The 23,179-nt window shown below is 38.3% G+C and overlaps 1 protein-coding gene across 2 annotated transcripts; it reads right to left on the reverse strand.

Annotated features, from left to right (window-relative positions):
- Nucleotides 1-1,607: 1,607 nt before the first annotated feature.
- Nucleotides 1,608-22,358, reverse strand: setdb1b (SET domain bifurcated histone lysine methyltransferase 1b). Of its 2 annotated transcripts, XM_079837745.1 has the most exons (22): nt 22,169-22,358; nt 20,297-20,523; nt 17,817-17,980; nt 17,698-17,741; nt 16,516-16,810; nt 16,179-16,380; nt 16,020-16,093; nt 15,566-15,756; nt 15,270-15,399; nt 13,775-13,946; nt 13,547-13,678; nt 12,171-12,459; nt 9,384-9,736; nt 6,806-6,922; nt 6,502-6,671; nt 6,161-6,403; nt 5,331-5,495; nt 4,242-4,420; nt 4,031-4,118; nt 3,497-3,735; nt 3,253-3,341; nt 1,608-2,271 (listed from the first exon to the last, which is right to left on the reverse strand). In XM_079837745.1, the coding sequence occupies exons 2-22, from the start codon at nt 20,518-20,520 to the stop codon at nt 2,154-2,156; spliced, it is 3,678 nt and encodes a 1,225-aa protein (XP_079693871.1). In that variant the 5' UTR covers nt 20,521-20,523; nt 22,169-22,358; the 3' UTR covers nt 1,608-2,153. The 2 variants fall into 2 exon arrangements, with proteins under 2 accessions (XP_079693871.1, XP_079693870.1); XM_079837744.1 differs by having other exon boundaries at nt 17,698-17,980; nt 22,169-22,349.
- Between the last annotated feature and the right edge of the window lie 821 nt (nt 22,359-23,179).

Raw genomic sequence — 23,179 nt, forward strand, 5'->3', positions numbered from 1 at the left:
AATTATCATGTCTATGAAAGGAAGATTTGAGATTGGTTTGTAGTTGCTCAGTATGGAGTTATCCAGATTTCTCTTTTTAAGGAGGGGCTTAACAGCAGCAGTTTTAAGGGACTTTAGAAAAGTCCCAGAAAGAAGTGAGGAGTTTACCACTTCTAGGAGATCTGCTTCTAAACAGTTAAACAGTTTTGATAGTTTCTGTTCATAATATTTGAGAAGGTCTGTCTAGCTTTGTCTAGTTCCACATTGAAGGCATGAAGGCTGTCTTTATAGATGTTATAATGGACTACAAGTTTTGTCTTCCACCACATGCACTCAGCTTTTCTGCATTTTCTATTCATACTTTGAACTGCTGTTGTGGTTCTCCTAAGAAGCTTTAGATCTGCCATTCTTTTTCTGACTTTCTCAGGAACAATATCATCAATTACACTCTTGACTTTTGAGTTAAAGCATTCAATACATTTAAATCCATAAAATGATCTAATGATAGGAACCCCTAAAGGTTCTATATACTGGGTCGGCGACAGAGTGCAAAGTAGGGGTCACGTCCCAGGGTCCGTTTAGCTTCGGACAATTTGTTTTTCCTTTTTTTTTTTTTTACTTCAAAACGAGGAAACGAAGAAACCATTCATTTAATCACATATCTGACCCTTCACATGAACATAAATAAACAAATTTCATTTAGTTTTTTTTTCAAAACATCAAAACTTTGTTCTAATTCGCCAAATGGAAATACAAACCAAAATGGATAAACAGCTTGAAAATTCAATCTTGGCGGTAACGCTGTTCCAAAAGGAAGTGCCTGACAGAACCATTTAAGGTTCTATATAGAACCTTTTCTTCTACAACATGTTTATACATAGATTATAATGTGCTTTCCTCCATCCAGCCCTGAGGAACTCTATCAGATCAAGGGTCCTAAATTAAGTACATAGTGGCACAAGCCACTCGGGCAGCTGATGATGCTCGGTTAGTTGGATATGTGGTGTTAAAGGGATAATTCACGTAAAAATTAAAATTCTGTCATTTACAGTACTTATCCTCAAGTTGTTCCAAACCTATATGCATTTCTTTCTTCTGCTGAACACAAAATATTTTATTTTGAAAAACATGGGGAAAAAAATACTATGGAAGTCAATGGGGTCTATCAACTGGTTACTGACATTCTTCAAAATATCTTCTTTTGGGTTCAGCAGAACACACACACAAAAAATAAATAAATTCATACAGGTTTGGTACAACTCGAGGGTGAGTAAATGACAGAATTTTAATTTTTGGGTGAACTATCCCTTTAAGGTAATGTTGCTAACCGGTGTTGACAAGGGTGTGCTGTTTAAAGTACTTGAAGTTTCCCCATGCACAAAATAACTTCCATTTTACTGAAGACTTCCAAGACAACTGTTGTTGATGCTCACAGATATGTTTCTGTCAATGACATGAGTCACATTTTTTTCATATTAGCTAACAAGTAAAAATATGATTAATCTCTGACTCCGTTTAAATTCTGTGGTCATAAAACTGCTGGCTGTTTGTTACAAACAATTTTCCCATGAGCTCATAATAAGTACTATTTTTGGCCATGTGAATAGCAAGTATAACAACATAGGATGACATTTTTGGTCTTTGGATAACTTTTATTCAAATTGCGACAAAAGTACAATTTTGTCTGTTTTCAGAAACTTGTTGACCAACAAAAGCACATTTACAGAGTAGCACACAATGACAAATCACAAAACCATGAGTAAAACGAAAAAAGAAAAAACACTTGGATCTTCATGATCAAAACTACATATATATATATATAAAAGAAGAGCAAAAGATTGACTAAGCAAAACATTACAGTCTTGAGATTGACATGTATGTAAAAAAAGAAACGGCTGTTTGCAGTAAGGATTGTGTAAACCATAGTGATAGATGCCATGGACCCATTTGGGGTTTAAGGCGGAACTCAGTGAAGCAGGACAGTTGAAAACATGCAAACATACACTTTTTTTATTACTTCAGCAAGTTCCTGAACAAATTCTTCTTTGTTCAGTGTCTGCTCAGTTCTTATCAGTAGCACAGACATTACTGGACAAATCCAAATTCTAGGAGCTCCAAGTACGTGTTTACCTGCACGTCTACAATAGGAGGGACCTTTAGTGCATGTGTGCGCATTACAGCAATCGTCCTCTGCATTCTGTAGATCCACAGCAGCACAGCAGCTCTTTGCCCTCAACACTGCCAACTTCATAATTATAATCCCATGTCAGCTCCGTCCCTGCTCGGATTCGCCTGTAGAAACACACAGGTTAATAACAAAAAACAAAACAACTGTAGAAATGTTAACATGCAGCCAAATAATCTGTTAATATTCCGACTAATAGCTCAAGCAGAATGAAACACCTTCATGTAAACACCTCAAATCAGGAAAAAAAGTTGTGTTAATTTGAAAATGAGCTGGAAATAAGAACTCGCCTATATGAATCAGACAACATTTATTGATTTAGAATATTAGCATTAAGAGTTTTTGATGACAAACCACATATACAGTATGTGAGACATAAAGCAAGCAAAATAATTTTGTCATGTCTGATAACACAAATGACCTGTATTAAAATTCTGAATTATTTTAATTAAAATAAAAGAAAAACTAAAATTCATCATTTTAAATGCTAAACGTGAATTTAGGCATCACAACATTATTATGTACTGTATGAAAAATGGATATTTATTGTGATATGCATTTAAATTATTAGTGTTTTTAAAGATTAACTTTAAAGCTAAAGCTATTTCATGCATTCTGACTTATTTACACTGTTAAAGAGTTGGATTCTCATGCTAAACATGGCCAAAGTAAAAAAAAAAAAAAAAAAAAACGAGTTGGACATATGACGGAGAATTTCTGTGCCAAATTCAGGATTTGAACAAGTTTCAAGAAGGTTTTTGTTTTTTTGAGTATGGCCCTGTGACGACATAAAGGAATTCCTTGTATGGGCACTTGACTCTTTAGCTCAGCCCACTGCACACCTCCATGAGCTCGGCTGTTTTCTGACAGAATCTGTCTTTTATAAATCTGGCAGAAACGGTGTGCGTTATGTACCCTTTAAGTGAGTTAGATGATGACAACAGTAGTATAAATGTGAAATTAGATTAAATGCACAATATTGGCCTATATAGATTAAAAAAAAAATTATAAAAAAAAACAGCTGATACCATGTATATTAAATTATTCCTAATTTAAATGCTCAAAAAACACTGTGATGCCATGCTCACTTGCTAGCAAAGAAGGCCACCCAGGGGAAGCGCAGATCATGAGTGTCCACAAACACATTCTGGACGAACAGATTGGGGCTGCAGCTATGCTGTGGGACAAAGACAGCAGAAGAGAGGATGTAAACACGGTAGTTGCAAACTATCATCAAATTAAAAATCATGTAAAGAATCCTTAGACTTATGATTCCAATAAATAAAATGCAAATGTCAAATATAAGTCACTCATATCTGGAATTATACTCACATTGAGGTAGCGTCCGAGGTTGCCTTCCAGTTTGGCATCAATGATATAACAGGATTCCTCCCCATCAAAGAACAGGCGGGTGTTTCTAGAGCCACCCTCACCCCCGCCGCCTCCCTGTCCATGGGATGGGCCTGACCCACCACCTCCTGTACCCCCTCCTCCCGTTTTCACCATCATACCATGGGACTTCAAAGCAATGCCACGTGTGGACTTCACCGCCACCTGCCTCTTCACCACAGCTGAGTGACAGAGAGAGAGAGATCTAACAATGTTCTATGTAATGGCTTGTTACAGGGACTTGATGAAATGTAAGACTATATGACCTTCTAATTTAAGGCATTTGGGCTTCACAAACTATTGCTATTTCAACACCTGCACAAGATGAGCATCTCATTTCATAATAAAGATGTAAAGGGTTGAAAAACAATTCTGGTCGTCCACCACTAGAATATGCAAATTCAGTCAGCTGACTGAAGGGTGGCAACGGTTACAGAGCGCAAGGTTCAAGCAATTTGCCCTTTTCTTCCATCTTACCCTGGGTCTTTTTTGCTCTCTCCTTGTTGTCATCTGATCCTGAGCTGATCGTCTGCACATCATCACTGTCAGAGAGGGTCATCACATCCTAAACAAAAGACAGATAGAGAGATTATAATATGAGTGGCAGATATGAGAAACAGCCAGAAACATGAACAAAGCAGCAAGGGAGACAATTCATGTGAAAAAGTAAAAAAAGTAAACCACTCACCTTCTTCTCCGTCTTTATGCCTCCCTCCACCTTGACACTCTGATTCGCAGAAGTGGAGGACTGACTGGTGAGCCAAGATGCTACTTTACTCTTCCCGGTCTCCTCTGGCATGGGAGGGGGCTTCCTCTCCTCAGTAGCAGAAGCACTTAAGCTTAGCCCATCCTTACTGTCCTGACTCTCTACAGCAAAGACAGAGAATGATGGAAAGTGAACCATTATGAAATTAACTAATCAATCGAAGTATCTTGTTTTACAGCCGATTCATTTAAACAATAACACCTGAATAAAAAAATATGCATTTATTTTAAAATATTATGATAAATGTATTTTTATTTTTATATTTAAAATATGTATAATATCTAACTAAAACATATTTCACCATTAAAAAACTACATAAAATATATTGTATAATTTAACATATTAAATAATAGATAATAACAATACTACTAGTACTAAATATCATTAACAATAGTTCAAGACATTTCATCATAACATCACATATAATAACAACAAACTAGATATTACTTCTAGAATAATACTAGATAAATATTAGAAATTTCACCACAAAAATAAATATATTTGTATATGTACCGCAACAACAATACATTATGGTGAATGCATCTTGAACAGTTAACAACAACAATAATAATAATTATTATTATTAATTGTTCAAGACACATTAACCATAATATATTGTATACTTTAACAAATGGTAATAACAATTATGATAACACTAATAATAATAATAATAATAAATATTAGACATTTCACAGCAAAAATGAAATGTATTGTACATAAGAAATTATATTATCATCAACTGTTCAGGACATTATACCACAAAAACATAATACATAAAATATTTTATAATTTAATGTATGAAACAATGTATGAAAAAAAGTGATATATATATATATATATATTTTTTTTTTTATGCAGACCATGTTCTTGACAGGTTTTGTGACAATTTAAAAGAGTTCTACACGCACACTCAGACACAAATAAACTTCTACTCAAGACTGCCCTCTAGTGGCCTGTCTTCTGTCTCAGTGTTTTAATGTATCTGCCCTCTCCTCAGACTTGTGTCCTCACCTTCCTTCATTCCCTTGGCCTGTCTGCGGGTGGTGTAGCTCCTCCACACTGAGCTGGTGGTGTAATAAGTGTCTTTCACAAATGTGTCATCTGAGCTGTCACTGTCATCCTCATTAGAGTCTTCGTCTTTGTCATCGTCGCTGTCTGCTGATGAATCTCCTTGGCCTAGTAAGTGGGTGAGAAACAAGAGTATTATATACACATATGATAAGATTATAACCTTCACATGCTGGATATACATTATAACAATGAACTTGAACAATGAAATAAAACAATTTTTTTAATTCTATGACACTAGACTTAAATTTAAATTAAATTAAATTGAATTAGCAGTTTAAAACAAACATCAAACCAAATGACACTTATTTTAAAGAAACATAAGCAAACAATGCAAAATACTTCATAAAAAGAATAACGGTTAAAAAAGTGTGAATGGATAATGTTCCTAGTTAATGTGATGAACTACACAAGCTAGGAGACCTGTGAGAACTTGAGAAGAACTGACTTCACACTAAATCACCTAGAGGCCAGTTAGTTAAAAGTGATTATTGCAAATCTCTCTCAGAATAGTGAAGTTAGAAAAGGCCACTTGTATTTGCTTTTAATGCAATGAAGACTATCCGTCAATTTGGCTTAACACTTTAGGGAGGCTCAAATACTTTGAGATTCACCTTCACCATAGTAAGAGTCATAATTTTGACATCCAATTACTGTATCAAGTCTAACTTGGTTGGTGTCATTACTTTTAATCCCCAATAACATGGATATTAGTAGTAATAGTAGTATAGTAGAACAAGCAAATTAGTCAGATGTGTGCATAGGTCTCTCACTTTTGCCAGTAGTGCTGCTGTTACGCTCCTCCATCTTGGTGATGGATTTACCGTGTTGGGAGGTAGCAGGTAGTTTAACCCTGCTCATGTCCACCCCGCTGCCCTCGCTGTCGGAGCAGTGGGCCTCACTCTCGTAACCTTCTTTAAAGTTCTCCACACTCTCAATGTGGTCTAGATTGGCAAAGTATTCATCGCCCATTTCCAAACCTTCTTTATCGGCAAAGTCATCTGTCAGGATTTTACCTGAAAGAGAAATAAATAATTATTAAGAGGGAAAGCTTATGCAAGACTAAACACTACAGTAATGTTCTTTTAAATAAACTAAAGTCCAAGTGCATTACCTGCATAGATACAAACAAATGAGCCCTTGGCGATGTCATCAAGACAACGAATGCCCCAGCCCTTATTCTGGGTCTTAAAGAGCTGCAGTCGGACCTGCAAACCGTGCTGAACCAGGCGGTTAGTACACATTTGCGCATTGCAGCGGCACCGCTTATTACATTCATAGATTCTAAAAATGGAAACAGAGCAAGAGTAGAGAAAAAGAGACATTACAATTAAAATGAGATAGAAAACAGTAAGTTGAATTCAACATAAAATCAACATGAGAGAGACACTATGGAGGGTTGGTTATGCATCACAGACCCTGTGGGGAGACATTCTTCCAGTCTCTTGTGATGGTATCCAGCGTTGGGGTTGATCTGCCCACCTGGAGTACATCCTGTAGCCTGTAGAGTCAGCTGATGACACGAACACTTGGATCTACAAACAAGCAAAGGTACAAAACAGGTCTTAGAAATGTACTCTGTATTCATTTAAAGGTGAACTATGTAGTAAAATATCCAGAAACCACTAGGCCAGTGTTATATATTTTGTTCAGTTGAGTACTTAGAATATCCCAAATGTTTTAAACTATTTGTAAATCGTGAGAAAATTGCTATTTTAACCAAGGAACCGGGACGTGTGAGCTATGCGTGTGAGGGAGTCGCCTGTCGATTGCGTCATATCTGCGTCACCCTCGTCTCCGGTTTTATTCAGTGAAACACTTTACTCTCACTGCATTGTGAACAAGTGTCATAGCAGCCACCGAGCGAACGTCATAACTTCCTTTTCAACACACTCAGATATATCTAATACGATAAACAGAGTTGCGTTACCTCAGACTCATGACTGGAAAAGAGGAAGTAGCGCCGGCAACCGTGTCATAATAAAAGTCCCGCCAGCGATTATGCCATAATAACAGTCCCGCTCTTCAATCGCTCCTGCGGCCTTGCTCAGCTCCACAACACTCGCTCCTGCTCTACTTCAGACTACAGTAATGTTAATAATCGCATCCATGAACATGATTTCTGCCCGAGTCCTATCCTGACTGTTTTCCACCGGCTGTGAGGTGAAGACCACAGGTTCCGAGATTCTGCCCTCAAACGTGCCGTCATCAAACTACGCCTTTGTTTTGAACAGGCGACCTCTAGTGGACGGAAAAGTTACATAGTGTAGCTTTAAGAATATTTTTCAAGTCTATGAAAAATAAAAGTGAATTGGACTATCTAATTAATAATAGAGTCATCCGACATTCAATTATTGTTGTGCAGAAATAAATATATTTACACTACTACACATATTTTTACAATTAATTAGAAAAAGGTTTTATAATTTAATATTTCTTGTTATATTGCTTGTAATAAATAGATTGATGTCTTAACTTTAAAAAATGAATGAGAGAGAGGGTGGTGAATGATGTCCCAGGTCCATAAAGACTAGGGGTGCTCCGATCGATCGGCAACCGATCATGATCGGTCGATAATCGCTTTGGGATGGTTGATCGGCGGTCTCCAAAAAGGCCGATCTCATGAACCGATCGCATGCTGACGACACATAAACCCCGCGCCTGCTGTGAGAGCTAGGGCATAGTATGCAGCGACACCGTCTCATTCTCTTTCCAGTGCGGGTAAAATAATTATAATGCTGAAGGTGAGGTACAATTCATATTTCTATATTAGATAACTTTCGCAGTCATTTGAAAACGTTCTGTGGGACATAAGTTCACAAACAGCGCGCGTGAATCACAGCGTGCGCGCGCGCTCTCTCTCCCTTTCAAAATGCTCAAATGGCTTCACATCAGCGCATCGCATCTGCACTAAAATCGAGGTGCTCAGTTGACACAGGATTTGCCACTTTGCACAATCGAGGCAGTGTCGCATTGTCACTAAAGTTTATCATTTGCATTTATTTTTAAGTCTTGCCAGTGTTCAAACCGCACTCGCGCGCACGGTCTGGACACACACACACACACACACACACACACACACACACACACACACACACACACACACACACACACAGGCCATCTCACAAAAAGCTTGCGAGTACAAAGTGCGCTGAAATGGTCAGATACACACATATGTATGTACTAAATGACCGTCTTGACGAGTATGCACGTAAACCCCGTCGTGACTCGCGAGTGAACATTTGTGCAACTGCATGTAACCGTAACCGTGTTCACTCTTAAAGTGACAGCTGTCGAATAAACTGCTGCTGTCTCTGAGTTTCTCTTTGTCTTGTGTTGAACCTTTATGACACCCACTGCTCTTGAATGACTAACTTTTGCAACCTTAAGTGTAAGGATGAATCTAATTTAATTTATTCAGGGAAGACCAATATTAATTTACATTTGATTTCTTATTAAATGTCTTTAGTATTTCTTACCTCAATACTAATGTTAGACCTACCTGAAAAATTGTTTTTAAAAACAAAAATGCACTGCATGATCAAATATTTAGGTGAGAATTATATACATTTATTATATACATTTATTTGGGAAAGATGGCCTACAATAGTCTTAAGTTATCTCATTTTCTAAAATAAACACTTGGTGGTTCTTCAAGATCTTGACTCAGTTAATTTAGAGTTAGTTTCATTTCTACAAATGGTGCAAACTCTGCAAGATTATAGATAAAAGATTGCCATTCTGTGATCGGCAGTGATCGGCAATCGGCAGATCATGATCTTGGTGATCGGTAATCGGTGATCGGCCCCAAAAATGCTGATCGGAGCATCTCTAATAAAGACCCAAGGTTGCATTTAAGGGTTAAATTATTAGAAAGTCCGGCATACATCACCAGAGACAAGTCTATTGTTTTACCTGAAGGTCGAACTATTTTAAAGAGGCTTTGTTCTTCACCATGAATACTACTTTTGTTGAAAGTTAATCAATAATACTAACTTGTCTCTGCAGCCATCAGTGCAGTCACAGCCCACCAGGAAGTCTGAGCTGGTGTTAATATACACTCCATCTTCTGGGATCCTCTCTTTACTGTAGGCCACATTGGGTGGAGGGGTGTTGTCGATCTCATTCACACAGGACAGGGGAATGTCTTCGCGGCCGCTTGTGATGTCCCGGATGAAGTAGAACGGCCTCTGCGGTTGGAATCGGCGGTCAACCAACACATAGGGGTCCAGACAGAACATCTCCAAGAAGATGAAGTCACAGTGCGTCTGGAAGAGGTAGCGCTGGATCTCTGACATATTCCTCAGACTCAAGCCACATGGGGACTTGTAGATGACATGGAACGACATCTGAGCAAGAGAGGAAGATAGTTAAAAAAAAAATTTGCATTGATCATCATGCTCTAGATCAGGGGTGTCCAATCCTGATCCTGGAGGGCCACTGTCCTGCAAAGTTTAGCTCCGACCCCAATTAAACACACCTGAACCAACTAATCAAGGTCTTTTTAGGGATACTAGAAACTTCCAGACAGGTGTTGAGGCAAGTAAGAGCTAAACTCTGTAGGACAGTGGCCCTCCAGGACCGAGTTTGGACACCCCTGCTCTAGATATTTGCAACAACCATGGAAAAACACTTTTTGGTAGACCAGCAAAAAATGCTCAGTCTATTGTCTATAACAGTGGTCTTGGCTATTTTTTTTTCAGGAGAGCCACACTGATAGGACAAAATCAGTAGGAGCCACTTTTACCGCAAAGTATAAAAAGTTACATACAGTCATAAATGGCATGTCTGCTTATCAGTCTGTCATCCCTGAACATACAATATGCTATGCAATAAATACAAAAGGTAGATAGATAGTGGGTAGGCCTATGCATAATATATTCTTAATGTAAACTTTCTTTTAGTGCTGTTTTAAACTAGATTATTCACACATTTTTCGGTTTACTATATTTTATAATGTAATAATTTCACAGTAAATCACCAAATTAATGTAGAAAAAACTAAGACAGTATAATATTTTTTCAATGGCATCCTTTTTATGAATGAAGGCCAGGGCCCGTATTCATAAAGATTCTAAGAGTCCTCTCAGAAAACTCCTAATTTAGCTTAAAAACTTTTACGTAGGAGTCTTAGCTTAAGAGCTCTTCGGGACCGATCTGAGAGTAACTCTGAGCAAGGAAAATACAAAAACTTTTATCTTAGTGAAGAGGCGGGGCTGACCCCGTTGCAACGTATGACACAGTCTTTTGAAGACTGTGATTGGTTGGTTGTCCAAAAAGGAGCGCTTTTAAGTATAGGGTCTATTCTAAGCCTTCACTTTGAAATCACAAGCGCAAATTGTCCTATTTTACCTTTCTCTCTCACTCACACACACACACACACACACATTATATATATGTATACAAACGATATGTATTGTGTAAAGCACTATACAAATAAATTTTAATTGAATATAAATCCTTTTATTATTTACCATGCTGTTAATTTCCTAAGGTATTTGATTGGCTTAGAATTATAAACATTGTTCCACTCTTTCTAATTACACTGATTGCTGGCATGTCTATTTAAATGGTGGTTTGAAAGTTGGATTTAATGCAACAAACATGATCCCTGCACGATCTAATCTATAGCGTCTTATTAAGTCACTGTCATCCATTGTCTGCAACACATTTCTTCTCTCTCTTCGTCTTTCTGCCATTTTCTCCGCTGCTAAAGAAACTCTTAAGCCTCTTAAAAGTCCTCGTCCGTGCTCCAAACAAATTTGATCTTAAGACCTCTTTTATGGGTTAAGATCCTTTCTGAATTACTTTTTTCTTTACTAGGATTTTTTTTGTTAATTTTAAGAGTAAACGCCCACATTTCTAAGAATTTTGTCACTAGGAGCTACTCTTTGCATTAAGATTCTTTATGAATACGGGCCCAGGAATTTTAAACATTAATTATAGCCATTCAACATTACAGTGTAATTGCGGCTTTTGAACATTTATTAGGCTTCAAACTTCATTAGTAGTTAGTGCTGCTGTGACTTTAAGATCTACCGCAGCCGAACATGCGGATCTGGCGCACTGTCACACGCGTCCTATTTCCTCACAACTCTTTAAGTTCATTTAAGACGTTATTGAACCCATTTAAAACTGTTCTTATGAGGATATTCGACAAAACGGACATTTAGGCATAATTCTGTTATAGTTTGTTCAAGAACGAAAGAGAACTGGATTCTGGCACGCTGTCAGTGCTCATAATGCTGGCACGTATTCCACACCATTAATCCTAGTTGACAATGCGTATCAAATGCACATAAAAATTCATTTGGCGTATAAATCGCACCATAAATACAATTTGTGTTATAGATACGCATTTCATGAGAATGTGTTGATCTATAAGAGCAAATTCGCTGTTAAAAGCTGGAAAAACAGCCAAAACTGGCAACTCCTCAGTGAGTCATGGACATAAGGGCAGAGCAAGTTTAAATATCCTTTCTAGTCTGCATGCCGCTGTTTTGGGGTATTTTTTTAATATACATTATTTGTAATAGAGCAGACAATGTACCGTATGCACTGCCATGCGAGCCGCAGATTAAGCTGGTGCGAGCTGCACAATGCGTGACACTGGTCTATAGTATAGTGATGCATGAGTTCACACATATGTCACTTTCAAATGAAGCAGCTTTGTGTTGGTCAAAATTGGTCCTTACTCAAAATTCCCAATTGCGCAGATTTCTGTTGAGATTACTGGATTTCGCTGAGCAATAGTAAATGTGACCACACCTTAAGACATACAAACCTTGCGGTTAAGCCGTCTTCGACCTGTCATGCGGCGGAATTCATAGAGCAATGGTGTAAGAAGTGGGTTGCGTCCTCGGTGCAGGTTGTGACGAGTGGGCCGGATGCGCTTTAGACAGTCTGGAGTGCAGTTGTGTGTAAGGTAGAAGAGTCGGTCATTTGGGGCCTGATACGACGGCTCCTGAGGAATACGCTCACTTGTGTAGGTCGCCACGGTTGTCTGTAAATTATGGGCCATTGTTGTGATTGGCGTTAACGTATGCACAGGTCCAGACTGCAGAAGAAAGAGCCTGCAAGTAAGAAAACAAGATGTTAGTATGTAGTGCTTACCAAATATACTTCTTATATTTAATCACTCTGCAAAAAGGCATGCATTACTGAATACCTCTAAATTTGATTTGAGTGCATTGATTACAAAATGTTTTGTTTAAAGGGATAGTTCACCCAAAAATGAAAATTTGACATTTATCTGCTTACCCCCAGGCCATCCAAGGTGTAGGTGTCTTTGTTTCTTCAGTAGAACACAAATGGAGATTTTTAACTTCAACCGTTGCTGTGTGTCAGTCATAGAATGCATGTCAATGGGGTCTAATTCTATTAGGGTAAAAAAAATGTTTTAATGTCTTAAGACACGAAACGATTGGTTTGTGTGATAAACCGAACAGTATTTATATCATTTTTTACCTCAAATACAACACCATGTCCAACAGCCCTGAAAGCGCAGCACTTCCGGAAAGGAAGGTCAATGTACACAATCTAGTGTAGAGACCTCACACACAGGAAGTGAGGTCTCTACACTAGATCATGTACATTGACCTTCCTTACACCAATCTAGTGTAGAAACCTCACACACAGGAAGTGAGGTCTCTACACTAGATCGTGTACATTGACCTTCCTTTCCGCTGCGCTGGGCTGTTGGACATGGTGTTGTATTTGAGGTAAAAAATGATATAAATACTGTTCCGTTTATCGCACAAACCGATCGTTTCGTGTCTTAAGACATTAATGTGTCGTCACGAGCCGCATGGATTCATTTGAAGTTGTCTGTGCATGTTTTTTTTACCCTAATAGAATTAGACCCCATTGACATGCATTCTATGACTGACACACAGCAACGGTTGAAGTTAAAAATCTCCATTTGTGTTCTACTGAAGAAACAAAGACACCTACACCTTGGATGGCCTGGGGGTAAGCAGATAAATGTCAAATTTTCATTTTTGGGTGAACTAACCCTTTAACTGTATTTTACACTTGATCAGACCACACCGAAATGTTGACAAAGAGAGGCAAAAAAAGGAAATGTAGCATACAGAGTGTTCAGTATATATACAGATCACTGTAGTGACAAGTACCCAGTATCTGGGTTATCACACTAACCTGGAGGTATTGTTTTGCTGAACAGTGCCGATTAGTGCTTTGGGCTGGAGGTCAGAGGTCATGGCCTGACGAGGCTGCAGTGCAACTGGACCAGTGCTCTTCTTAGCCATCTGACTCTTTAAACTGGGACTCCTGGAATGGAAGAGAAAAAGATAAAGATGGTTTAACACTTGACCTGGATCATCAAACGCAGTATTATGAAAGAATAGAAGCTCTTGAAGAACTCACTCTGTGCGGGAAGGCTGTGGGGGTCCAGAAGGCTGTGGGGGTCCCGAAGGCTGTGGGGGTCCGGCGGGCAGTGGCCGAGGTGGTGGGAGCTGCGGGACTATAGGCCGACTGGCACCAGAAGTACTGTTGTCACTAGTGTACTGCACTACAGGGCCCTTTGTCCTCAATGCTCCTAAAAACAGATACACAGTTTTAGTAAGATACAAACTGGAAAATGAGTGCAGAGAAGGAATAGACCAGTAAACACTTAAAATACCAGTTGTAATAAGAACAGTTTATGTTTATGTTTGACATTCAACAAGATCAAAATGGAAGCATAAATAGAAACACGAAAGGCCTGTTCAGACCAAGGACGATAACTATAATGAAAAATATAGTTTTAAAAATCATTCTAAATTTAAAAAAACAGCATAGTCCTCGCCACAACTATAATGATTATGACACAAATTAATATTCTTGGAATCACTTTCAGAATATTTTTTTTCCTACTGATTATTTTAAATAATTGGAATCCATCCTGCTTTAAAGGGAAAGTTCACCCAAAAATGAAAATTAGCCCATAATTTACTCACCCTCAAGTCATCCTTGGTGTATATGTCATTCTTCTTTCAGACGAATAAAATCTGAGTTATATTACAAAAGTCCAGGCTAATCTAAGCATTATAATTGGATTCATAGTTTCTCTGTTTTTGAAGTCCATAAAAAGTGCATCTGCCCATCAAATAACGTGCTCCACGCGGCTCTAGGGTGTTAATAAATGCCTTCTGAAGCGAATCGATGCGTTTGTGTAAGAAAAATATCCATATTTAAAACTTTATCAAGTAAACTTTTGACCGACGCCTTCCCTGTTCAATTTATGGAAAAATTGTTGAAAGTTCCCCTGCCGATCGAAAGACTAACGCGACCAGGTACGCTCGTCATGACGTCACGTACGCATCTTGAGTTTCACTTTCAACATTAAACACAATCCATGGAATGCGGCCGGTCGAAAGTTTACTTGATAAAGTTATAAATATGAATATTTTTCTTACACAAACGCGTCGATTTGCTTCAGAAGGCCTTTATTAACACCCCAGAGCCACGTGGAGCAAGTTATTTGATGGACAGACGCACTTTTTATGGACTTCAATAACAGAGCAACTATGAATCAAATTCTAATGCTTGGATTAGCCTGGACTTTTGTAATATAACTCCGATTTAATTGTCTGAAAGAAGAATGTCATATACACCTAGGATGACTTGGGGGTGAGTAAATTATGGGCTAATTTTCATTTTTGGGTGAACTATCCCTTTTACGTTTTCGACTGCTTATAATAAATAAGTGCATGTTCATAATAAACAGGAGGTTATTATGAGCTGGTATAGGTGCTAATATTGTTATTATCTTTAGTTATTGTTCTTGGCGTGAACAGGCCTGGGAACTTCCTTGAAAAGGCTGTTGAGCTTCACATGTAAAAGACGAACACATGTAGACAAACAGAAAGCGATCAGTTACCCATATTAGGCCTCTGCCTTTGTTGACCAGCCATTTTCTTCTCTTGACTGTTAGCTGTGTTCATTTTCAGATTAAACATGGGTTCTAGCCGTGTAGAGCCACGATAAATCCACTCACTCCGCTTATCATCCTGCAACATTGAAAACAATATTTTTTATGTTCAAATGTCACTAAGCAAGTCTACAGATGAACATGATTGTTAAAGGACAAAGGTCTAGCAGCAAATTTACGTTTTTATTTTTAAAAATCTTTAATTATAACACTTCTAGCTGTACAGTATGTGGTGCCAAACTGACCAGGAAAAGCATTTTGACAAGGCTGCCATCCACTTCTTCCACACGGCTTTTCCACCATGTCCCCTCCCATTCCGTCTTAATAATTTGCCCTGGCTTCAGCAACACCATGGGTCGGTTGGGATATGATGTGATATACTCCTCAATGAAATCTTTGCATGATGCATCCTCAATATCCTCCCATGTCTTTTTCACTGAATACAGGTTGAGAGAGAGAGTATAGAGAATGATGAATTGTATCAAATTATTTAATGCAATTATTATTATTTTACAAATAAATACAATTTAAGTAATTTCATATTTAATCTATTATTTATTATCAAATTGTTTTTGATTTATCCTTAAATTAAATACAATTACTGTTAAAAAAACATTAGCATAACAAGTGTTAGACATTACTTAAAGAGAAGGCAAAAACAGAAATTGCAGGAAATTTAAAAAAGAAAAACGTTCTTACGTGGTCTGCAGATAGGGTAGAGCTCAGGCAGGCCCACGTATGAGGCATAACCGTCATCGAAAAAGATCAGGAACCTGCAAAAACATTCAGTCAGTATAATAATTTGACCAAATGCAATGTCTTCTCTCCAACATTCCCAAGATCTTCTGTTCATCTTACCTCATGCGGTTCTTGCTGTTGGGCATTTCAGCAACTACGCCAGCATAGAGCCAGACCTGATTGCCATCCTTGTACCTGGCAACAACACGGGCACCAACAAACAGCCTTTCCAGTGTTGGGTGGTAGTCAAATGCCACATGGTTACCAGAGAGAAGACTCTTCCCTTTATTCTCAAACTTCACCTTGTACTTAAAATTGTTTCCTGTGAATAAATGATTTCAAAAGAATGGATTGAGCATTAAGATTAAATTTTAGCCTTCTGAAAATACAGAGAGCAGTAGTTGTTACATGTGCAGAACAGTACTATTCAATAATTCAATAAATCGCATACACTTACCCACTTGTTTGATGGCAACAAGTGTTCCACGATGCCACGTCTTGGTTCGTTTTTTACCCAAAAGTGTCATGTCGAGCTTGATGTTATCCTGTTTTATATTAGGGTTCGGTTGAGTGGGCGCGTTTCTTGGGCCTGAGGACATAAACACTGCTGGAACAGCCAGAGCACCATGGGTTTGTGTGGGGAGGGCTTTAGCAGATGTTGCGTTACCCGATGGGGCTGTTCTGTTGACTGTCTGGGCCAGGTTCTGCACCTGCTGAGATGTTCTTTGAAGGGCAGCTGAAGCCTCCTTTAACTATAAATATAATCCAGGAAAGGAAATATCAACTAAAGCACCTGACAAATAACTTTATGAAGTACTAATAGTATAGCATAAGGTGTGGGTCACAATTCCAGCAAATATTTGTCCAGTGTCAATAGTGTAGCGATGTATGAAGCACAGCTCAGACATAAGTCACTTTCAGACCAAACAGCTTTCTGTTGGTCAACACGGCAAATTTGCGTGACCAACTTGAACCCAGCGCAAAATATATAGCCACACAACATTTTTTCCAATCATGTGGATTTCTACTAGCCTAGAAATCTAGACGCACCCTAGCGGCAGAACATTTATTTTGCCGCGAGTGTAGTCTAACAACTCTCGGTAGACCTCATAACTGGAAAAAACAAACTCTGGTCAGGCCAATCACAGCGTGTGTAGAGTCGGTGGGCGGGCGTAACAAAGACGGAGCGGAGTAGCGGAGGTTCTTGGTGCTACAGGTAAACAAAGAAGCTGACGATCAGCGTCTTTCAAATCGGTTTTGGCCGCTACTCTGGAAGACTTGAAGTTAAGCTTTTCTTTTAATGAAAGAACGGCACTGAAGTCGTTCGTAAGAAAGGAAGATGTATTCGGAGTTTAATCTATCAAGTTACGTTAGCTCCGCTTTGGTTGGTTGTGGCGCTATCCAATTGCGAGCAGAGGGAATTTGACAGACAACTGTTTATCCCGCCCCTCGGATTGAGCCCTGTCAATGGTGAGTTTCCAGACCAAACATCTTGATGTGGGTCTGGCTTGTCAGGCTAGATTTCTTCTGAAATGACTGGATATTACCCATTAAAATTCACTGAAAAATGATAAATGTGACGGCACCTTTGCGGGTATGAGCAGTTTATCAAGTTATACAAATTACACATCTGTCTTACCGCTGGATCCTTAACTGGAGTTACAACCTTCTTTGGAGGAACCACTGTGGAGCAAAACACACTTGTTACTGTACAATTTTTACATCTATACAGTAAAAAAAAAAAAAAGTCTAACTTACCACATCCCACAGCAATGACATCATCGTCATCATCATCGTCAATCTCAATGACCTCAGAAGTGCTTGCCCCGCCTACACCCTCATCCTCCGAACTGCTCTCACGATACACTAGACCCATCTTACTGTACACGTCCTTCACCAGAGCTTCACACTGAACCACAGACCTGCAAAAACACACAGATTCATGCACTTCTTCCAAATCCTGGATTTCACTCAAACTAAGATCTACAGCATTTGATGGAGCGGAAACTTGCTGAACTTGTGCTGTGTTTTGTATCGGTTGCTGAAGAGGTTTACCACATGATATTTTTGCCAATGTGTCTGGGAAGAACTTGCATATTGCAGTAAGTATTGGATATTTCTTGAGAAACCTGTAATAAAGAGTTTGGCTGTTTGACTGAAGTAACTTGGTTAAGATGTTAAATTCTCTCTTTTCTTTTTTCCCGTAATCCACTGGATCGTCAGAGCACCACAGCGGACACACATTCATGGCTTCAGTACGGTACACAATTTTTGCCGTTTCCATTGTCAGACGTTGTGAATGGTACCCTAATTCCGAATCGTACCGTACCACTTTTTTGGCACCCTTCCGTTGGGGTACCTAGCACAGTAGTCCGGTACTAAAGGGTGGAGCTAGACTCACTGGAGAACGTTAATTGGTTGACACAATCTTCACTTGCGTGTGCTTTTTCGGCTGTATACTAAGAACAAGATCTGCTGCATGTCCTCCATTGTTGTTTACCGTGTCGCTTTCTACTTCGCGTGAGAATGACGTAGATCGTTACACCACGCCTATGATAAGGGTACTGTTGGTGGTGGAAATGCAAGTCGGATCAGGGTTTATGGTCCTGAATCGTACTGTGGAACCGAGCCATTAGACAGCTCTTTCCATTTCTGGCAGTTCTTAGCACTGAATAGCTGCTTTATAGTTGAAAATTAAGTTGTACTTCAAATGAAATGAGGCACTGAGACTGTTTTTCATGTTTAATACGGTAAAGCTGCTTGAGTTTAAGCAATCTATTGTATAAAGTGCTATATAACTACATGTGACGTGACTTTGCTAGAGTGCCATATTGCAGAGCTTGTGTAAACATATCCACGTTGCTTTGGTCAGATGCTTTTCTTATGCTTTATTTTTTTAAAAAGGCTTGCTGTTTTCTCAGTTTAATTGTGTTTATTTTGTTATTGGGAGGAAAGCATGCAACACATATTTACATATTCAACTAAACACCGCTCTCAGCAGAGCAGGTGGAATTGGATGTTCTCAACAATATATCACTGGTAACATATTTCGAACTTTGTTTTACTCCCAAACAAAGAACGAAAAAACTTCGCTGTGAGTATATCTGGGCCTTAAAGGATTAGTTCACCCCAAAATGAAAATTCTGATAATTTACTCACCCCCCATCTCATCCAAGATGTTCTTGTCATTCTTTCTTCAGTCGAAAAAAAATTACGTTTTTTGAAGAAAACATTCCAGGATCTTTCATCATATAATGGTTTTCAATTGCAACCAAAATGCTAAGGATTCAAATCAATGCAGTTTCAAAGCGCTTCAATGGGCTTCAGAGGCTCTGCGTGATCCCAGATGAGGAATAGGGTCTTATGTAGTGAAACGATCAGTCATTTAAAAAATAAAATAAAAATGAAAATACTTTTTAACCTAAATTGTTCCTCTTGCGCACCTATGTGAGGTGCTAAGGATGACGTAATCACGTCGGAAAGGTCATGCTAGACGTAGGCAGAAGTACCACCCCCGTGTTTACAAAGCGCTCGTGTGAAGACTAATACAAACACCCTTTACCAAAAACATCATCCGATATCGTTGTTTTACCTTTTTTTTGTTGATAAAGGCCGTTTTTATTAGTCTTCACACGAGCGTTTTGTTAACACGGGGGCGGTACTTCTGCCTACGTCTAGCATGACCTTTCCGACGTGATTAAGTCATCCTAAGCACCTAACAGAGCTGCGCAAGATGAACAATTTAGGTTAAAAAGTATATTCATTTTTATTTTATTCTTTAAATACATGAAAGACATGAACATCTTGGATGGCATTGGGGTGAGTAAACTATCAGGAAATTTTGTGGTGAACCAATCCTTTAACAGTGATGTTCTTGATCCTCCATATTGGCTTCAGTCTGGCAAGTGCTGTTGTAACCTAGGCTATCCTGGCCATAATTTCTGGTTTGGATCCCTCATCAGATATCAAGGTATTTGAACTGGGACACTGCAGGCACTGGTTCTGGGTGGTTATTTGGAATTTCAGTTGTCTTATCAGTGCTGATTTCCATCCTATACAGCTCTGGAAAAAATTAAGAGACCACTTGATTTCTGAACTTGGAGTGATCTCCAAATTTTTTCCAGAGCTGTATTTGAAATCCAGGCATTCCACAAAATTGATAAGAAACAGTCTCATTGTTGAGAAGACAAATACTGTGTTAATCTCAGTGCATAAACTCTCACACACGTTAAACTTACTCTGAGGCATTAGAGCAAAGAGTGTCCATATCAGCGACCTCCTTCTCCTTCTTCTCAACCCAGTCCTGCAGCTGCTCCAGCTGAACTTTCCTCTGCAGCACGGCCTCGCTGCCATCCACCTGCTCCTCGATCCACTTGCGCAGCTCATCCAAAGACACCCCTAACTCCTCCTCCAACTCTGGATCCAACTCCATCTCTGAGCTCAAACTGGCATCCACCTCCATACCCTTGAAAGAAAAGGAAAACAGGGTTAACAAATATGTTGTAAAAGACTATCACAGCATAAATTATAAAGCAACATCTAAAAGGTGCATTCTGTAGTTCAGCTGGTAGACAGATGAATGTTCCCATTAATAAAGGATTAGTGTACACACACATTTTTTTTTACTCATGCCATTCCAAACCTGTAAGACTTTCGGTCAGCTTCGGGACAAAAAGGAAATATTTTTTATGAAATCTGAGAGATTTCTGTTCGTCTATTGACAGTCTACGCAACAACCACTTTGACGAGTTTATGAAGAGATCGTAAAATTAATCCATATGAATTGCTTCTGCAAGAACCAATGAGGTTTGTTTTCCCACAGATTTCATTTTAAATGAATTTGTTTCGAAGATGAATAAAAAGTTTGAAACATCATGACGTGAATAATTCATTGACTAAAATTTCTAATTTTTGGGTGAACTAACCCTTAAACTGTGGATCAGACCTGCACATCACCTGGAATAATTTCAGCACGTCACACCTCAACAATGTTTCAACAGTGATGTTGAAAGGCATCCTTACACAAATTGCATAATGCAGGTCCTTCCACAAGATTTCTATTATAAAGTCTCATTATGGTCAGAAATTTAACTCGGTGTTTATTCCAGAACACAACTTTTTTCTTTCTGTTTTGCTGCAGATCCACTTTCAGTTGAGAGTTGAAGAGGTTCACAATCACATATGTTCTCTAACAATGACATATATATTCAAATTAAATTACCAGAATCATTTTGATCAATGGGTTACAAAAAAGATGATGCATGTATAATTTGTAATTAATAAAGATAAATACACAGAAAGAAATACAGAAAACTCTTTACAAGGTTCCATTGATGTCATTTTTTAATAATGTATTAGTAAATGTTAAAGTTGCATGGTAATATTATTTAATGGATCTGAGATAATATGAACTAACAATGATGAACAGGTATTTTTCTTAAGTAATGTTGGCAAAGGTTGATAAATACTTTAACAAATTGCTCTAAAAGTGTAAACAAAAATTCTATAGTTCACAAATTTTTTAAGGTGATTGTAAGCTGATCTGTGCCTGCTCAAAATTCAGTTTGAAGACAAAAAGCCACACTAAATTATGACTGCTCTGACCCACTTCAGTGGTCCCTTGTATAAAAGTATACAGTTGTAATTTAAGGAAAGATAACGCCACTTCAGAAGCACTTCTGTAGCAAATAACTTACGTCACATTAGCTAAATAACTTGTCTGTAAACATTTAACGTTAAATGATCCAATAAGTAAACATGATCCTAATCATGTAGATAGCATGGCTGCAAATGGCGTATTAACTGATATGCATTCAACAATCAACATAAGGTGAAAATCCGTATTCAGCACCTGAAAACAGCCAGTGTGTATACTTGAACCACAATCCCTGCAAGGCAAGACCTCTAAACGGCGCGCAACACACGGATGAGAGGCTAACAGATCAATGGACATTTCTGGTGTTGTAAAAAGAAAATAGAAATGCAGTAGTACTTTGGTTTTCACAAATCACCAAAAAAAAATCGTAAATCACCATGTACAAAACAAAAACAGTAATAAACAGTCAAGTTAGAGTCATTGAATTGTGTTGATGCTAACTGAGTTAGCTTACCTCCCCTAACGTGCCTCCAGCTCTTTAGTGAATTTCTCCTTTTCGCCGTATTTTAAATGACAAACAGACGAAGCGTAGTGCGTTTAAAGCTTTTTCTTATACCAGAGACATTTCGATAAAATGTGTCTTTATTTTGACATCAATTCCACGGTCATCGAACACTCTGCACACCAACAATCCCAATGAATGTGTTTGGATGGCTGATGATGGTCGTACAAGCTGACCAATCGGTTTTTGCGTGGCGAATGAGTGGCAGTTGAAGTGATCAATTGCGTGCAAGCAAAAACCAGAGCACGCCCCCTAAAATCCAACATGCTCTAAAAATGCCTGCACTAGTGCGCCTAGCGCTACAAGTACAGCGTGACTACATCAAACTCAATTTGCCACTTTAAAACAGTACAACTGAAACATCTGTGGACATAATTGATTAAAATACTGACCACACCGCAACAGCATTAATAAATACGAAACTTTTTTTCCCAAACAAAAAGACGTGTAGGCCTAGCCAGAACCTACGCAGTTGCATACTGCGTTATTCTAAAACAACACATTCAGTGTTGACTTTTTGTTTATCGATTATTTTTGTTTTATATGGTCACATTAAACCCGTCTTTTTTTTTTTTTACTATGCCTTCATTATTTATGTTAAACGTAGTATTTTCCCCAAATTTAAAATGTTTTACTCTTAAAATAACGAATAGTTCATTATTTTAATTATTTTTCTTTAAATTATTTTACCATTTTCAAAACACCACCATCTCATGTTTGAATGAGAAGAAACACTGGAGGGTTTTTAAAGATTATGAATATATTTTATAATCCAAATGATAGAGGTAACCATAGTAGTAAAAAAAATAGGGAGGTAAAGTTAACCCGTTGTGAACAGGTTCAATCAACACATTTAAAAAGATCCGATTCAGTAGAACGATTCGTTCTGACCAATCGGACAATATACCACAGCAGCAGCACCCCTATTGTACATTATTAAGCAACTTTGACTTGCTCCGCCAT

The sequence above is a fragment of the Gobio gobio genome, assembly GCF_949357685.1.
Source record: "Gobio gobio genome assembly, chromosome: 15".
Lineage (NCBI taxonomy): Eukaryota > Metazoa > Chordata > Actinopteri > Cypriniformes > Gobionidae > Gobio > Gobio gobio.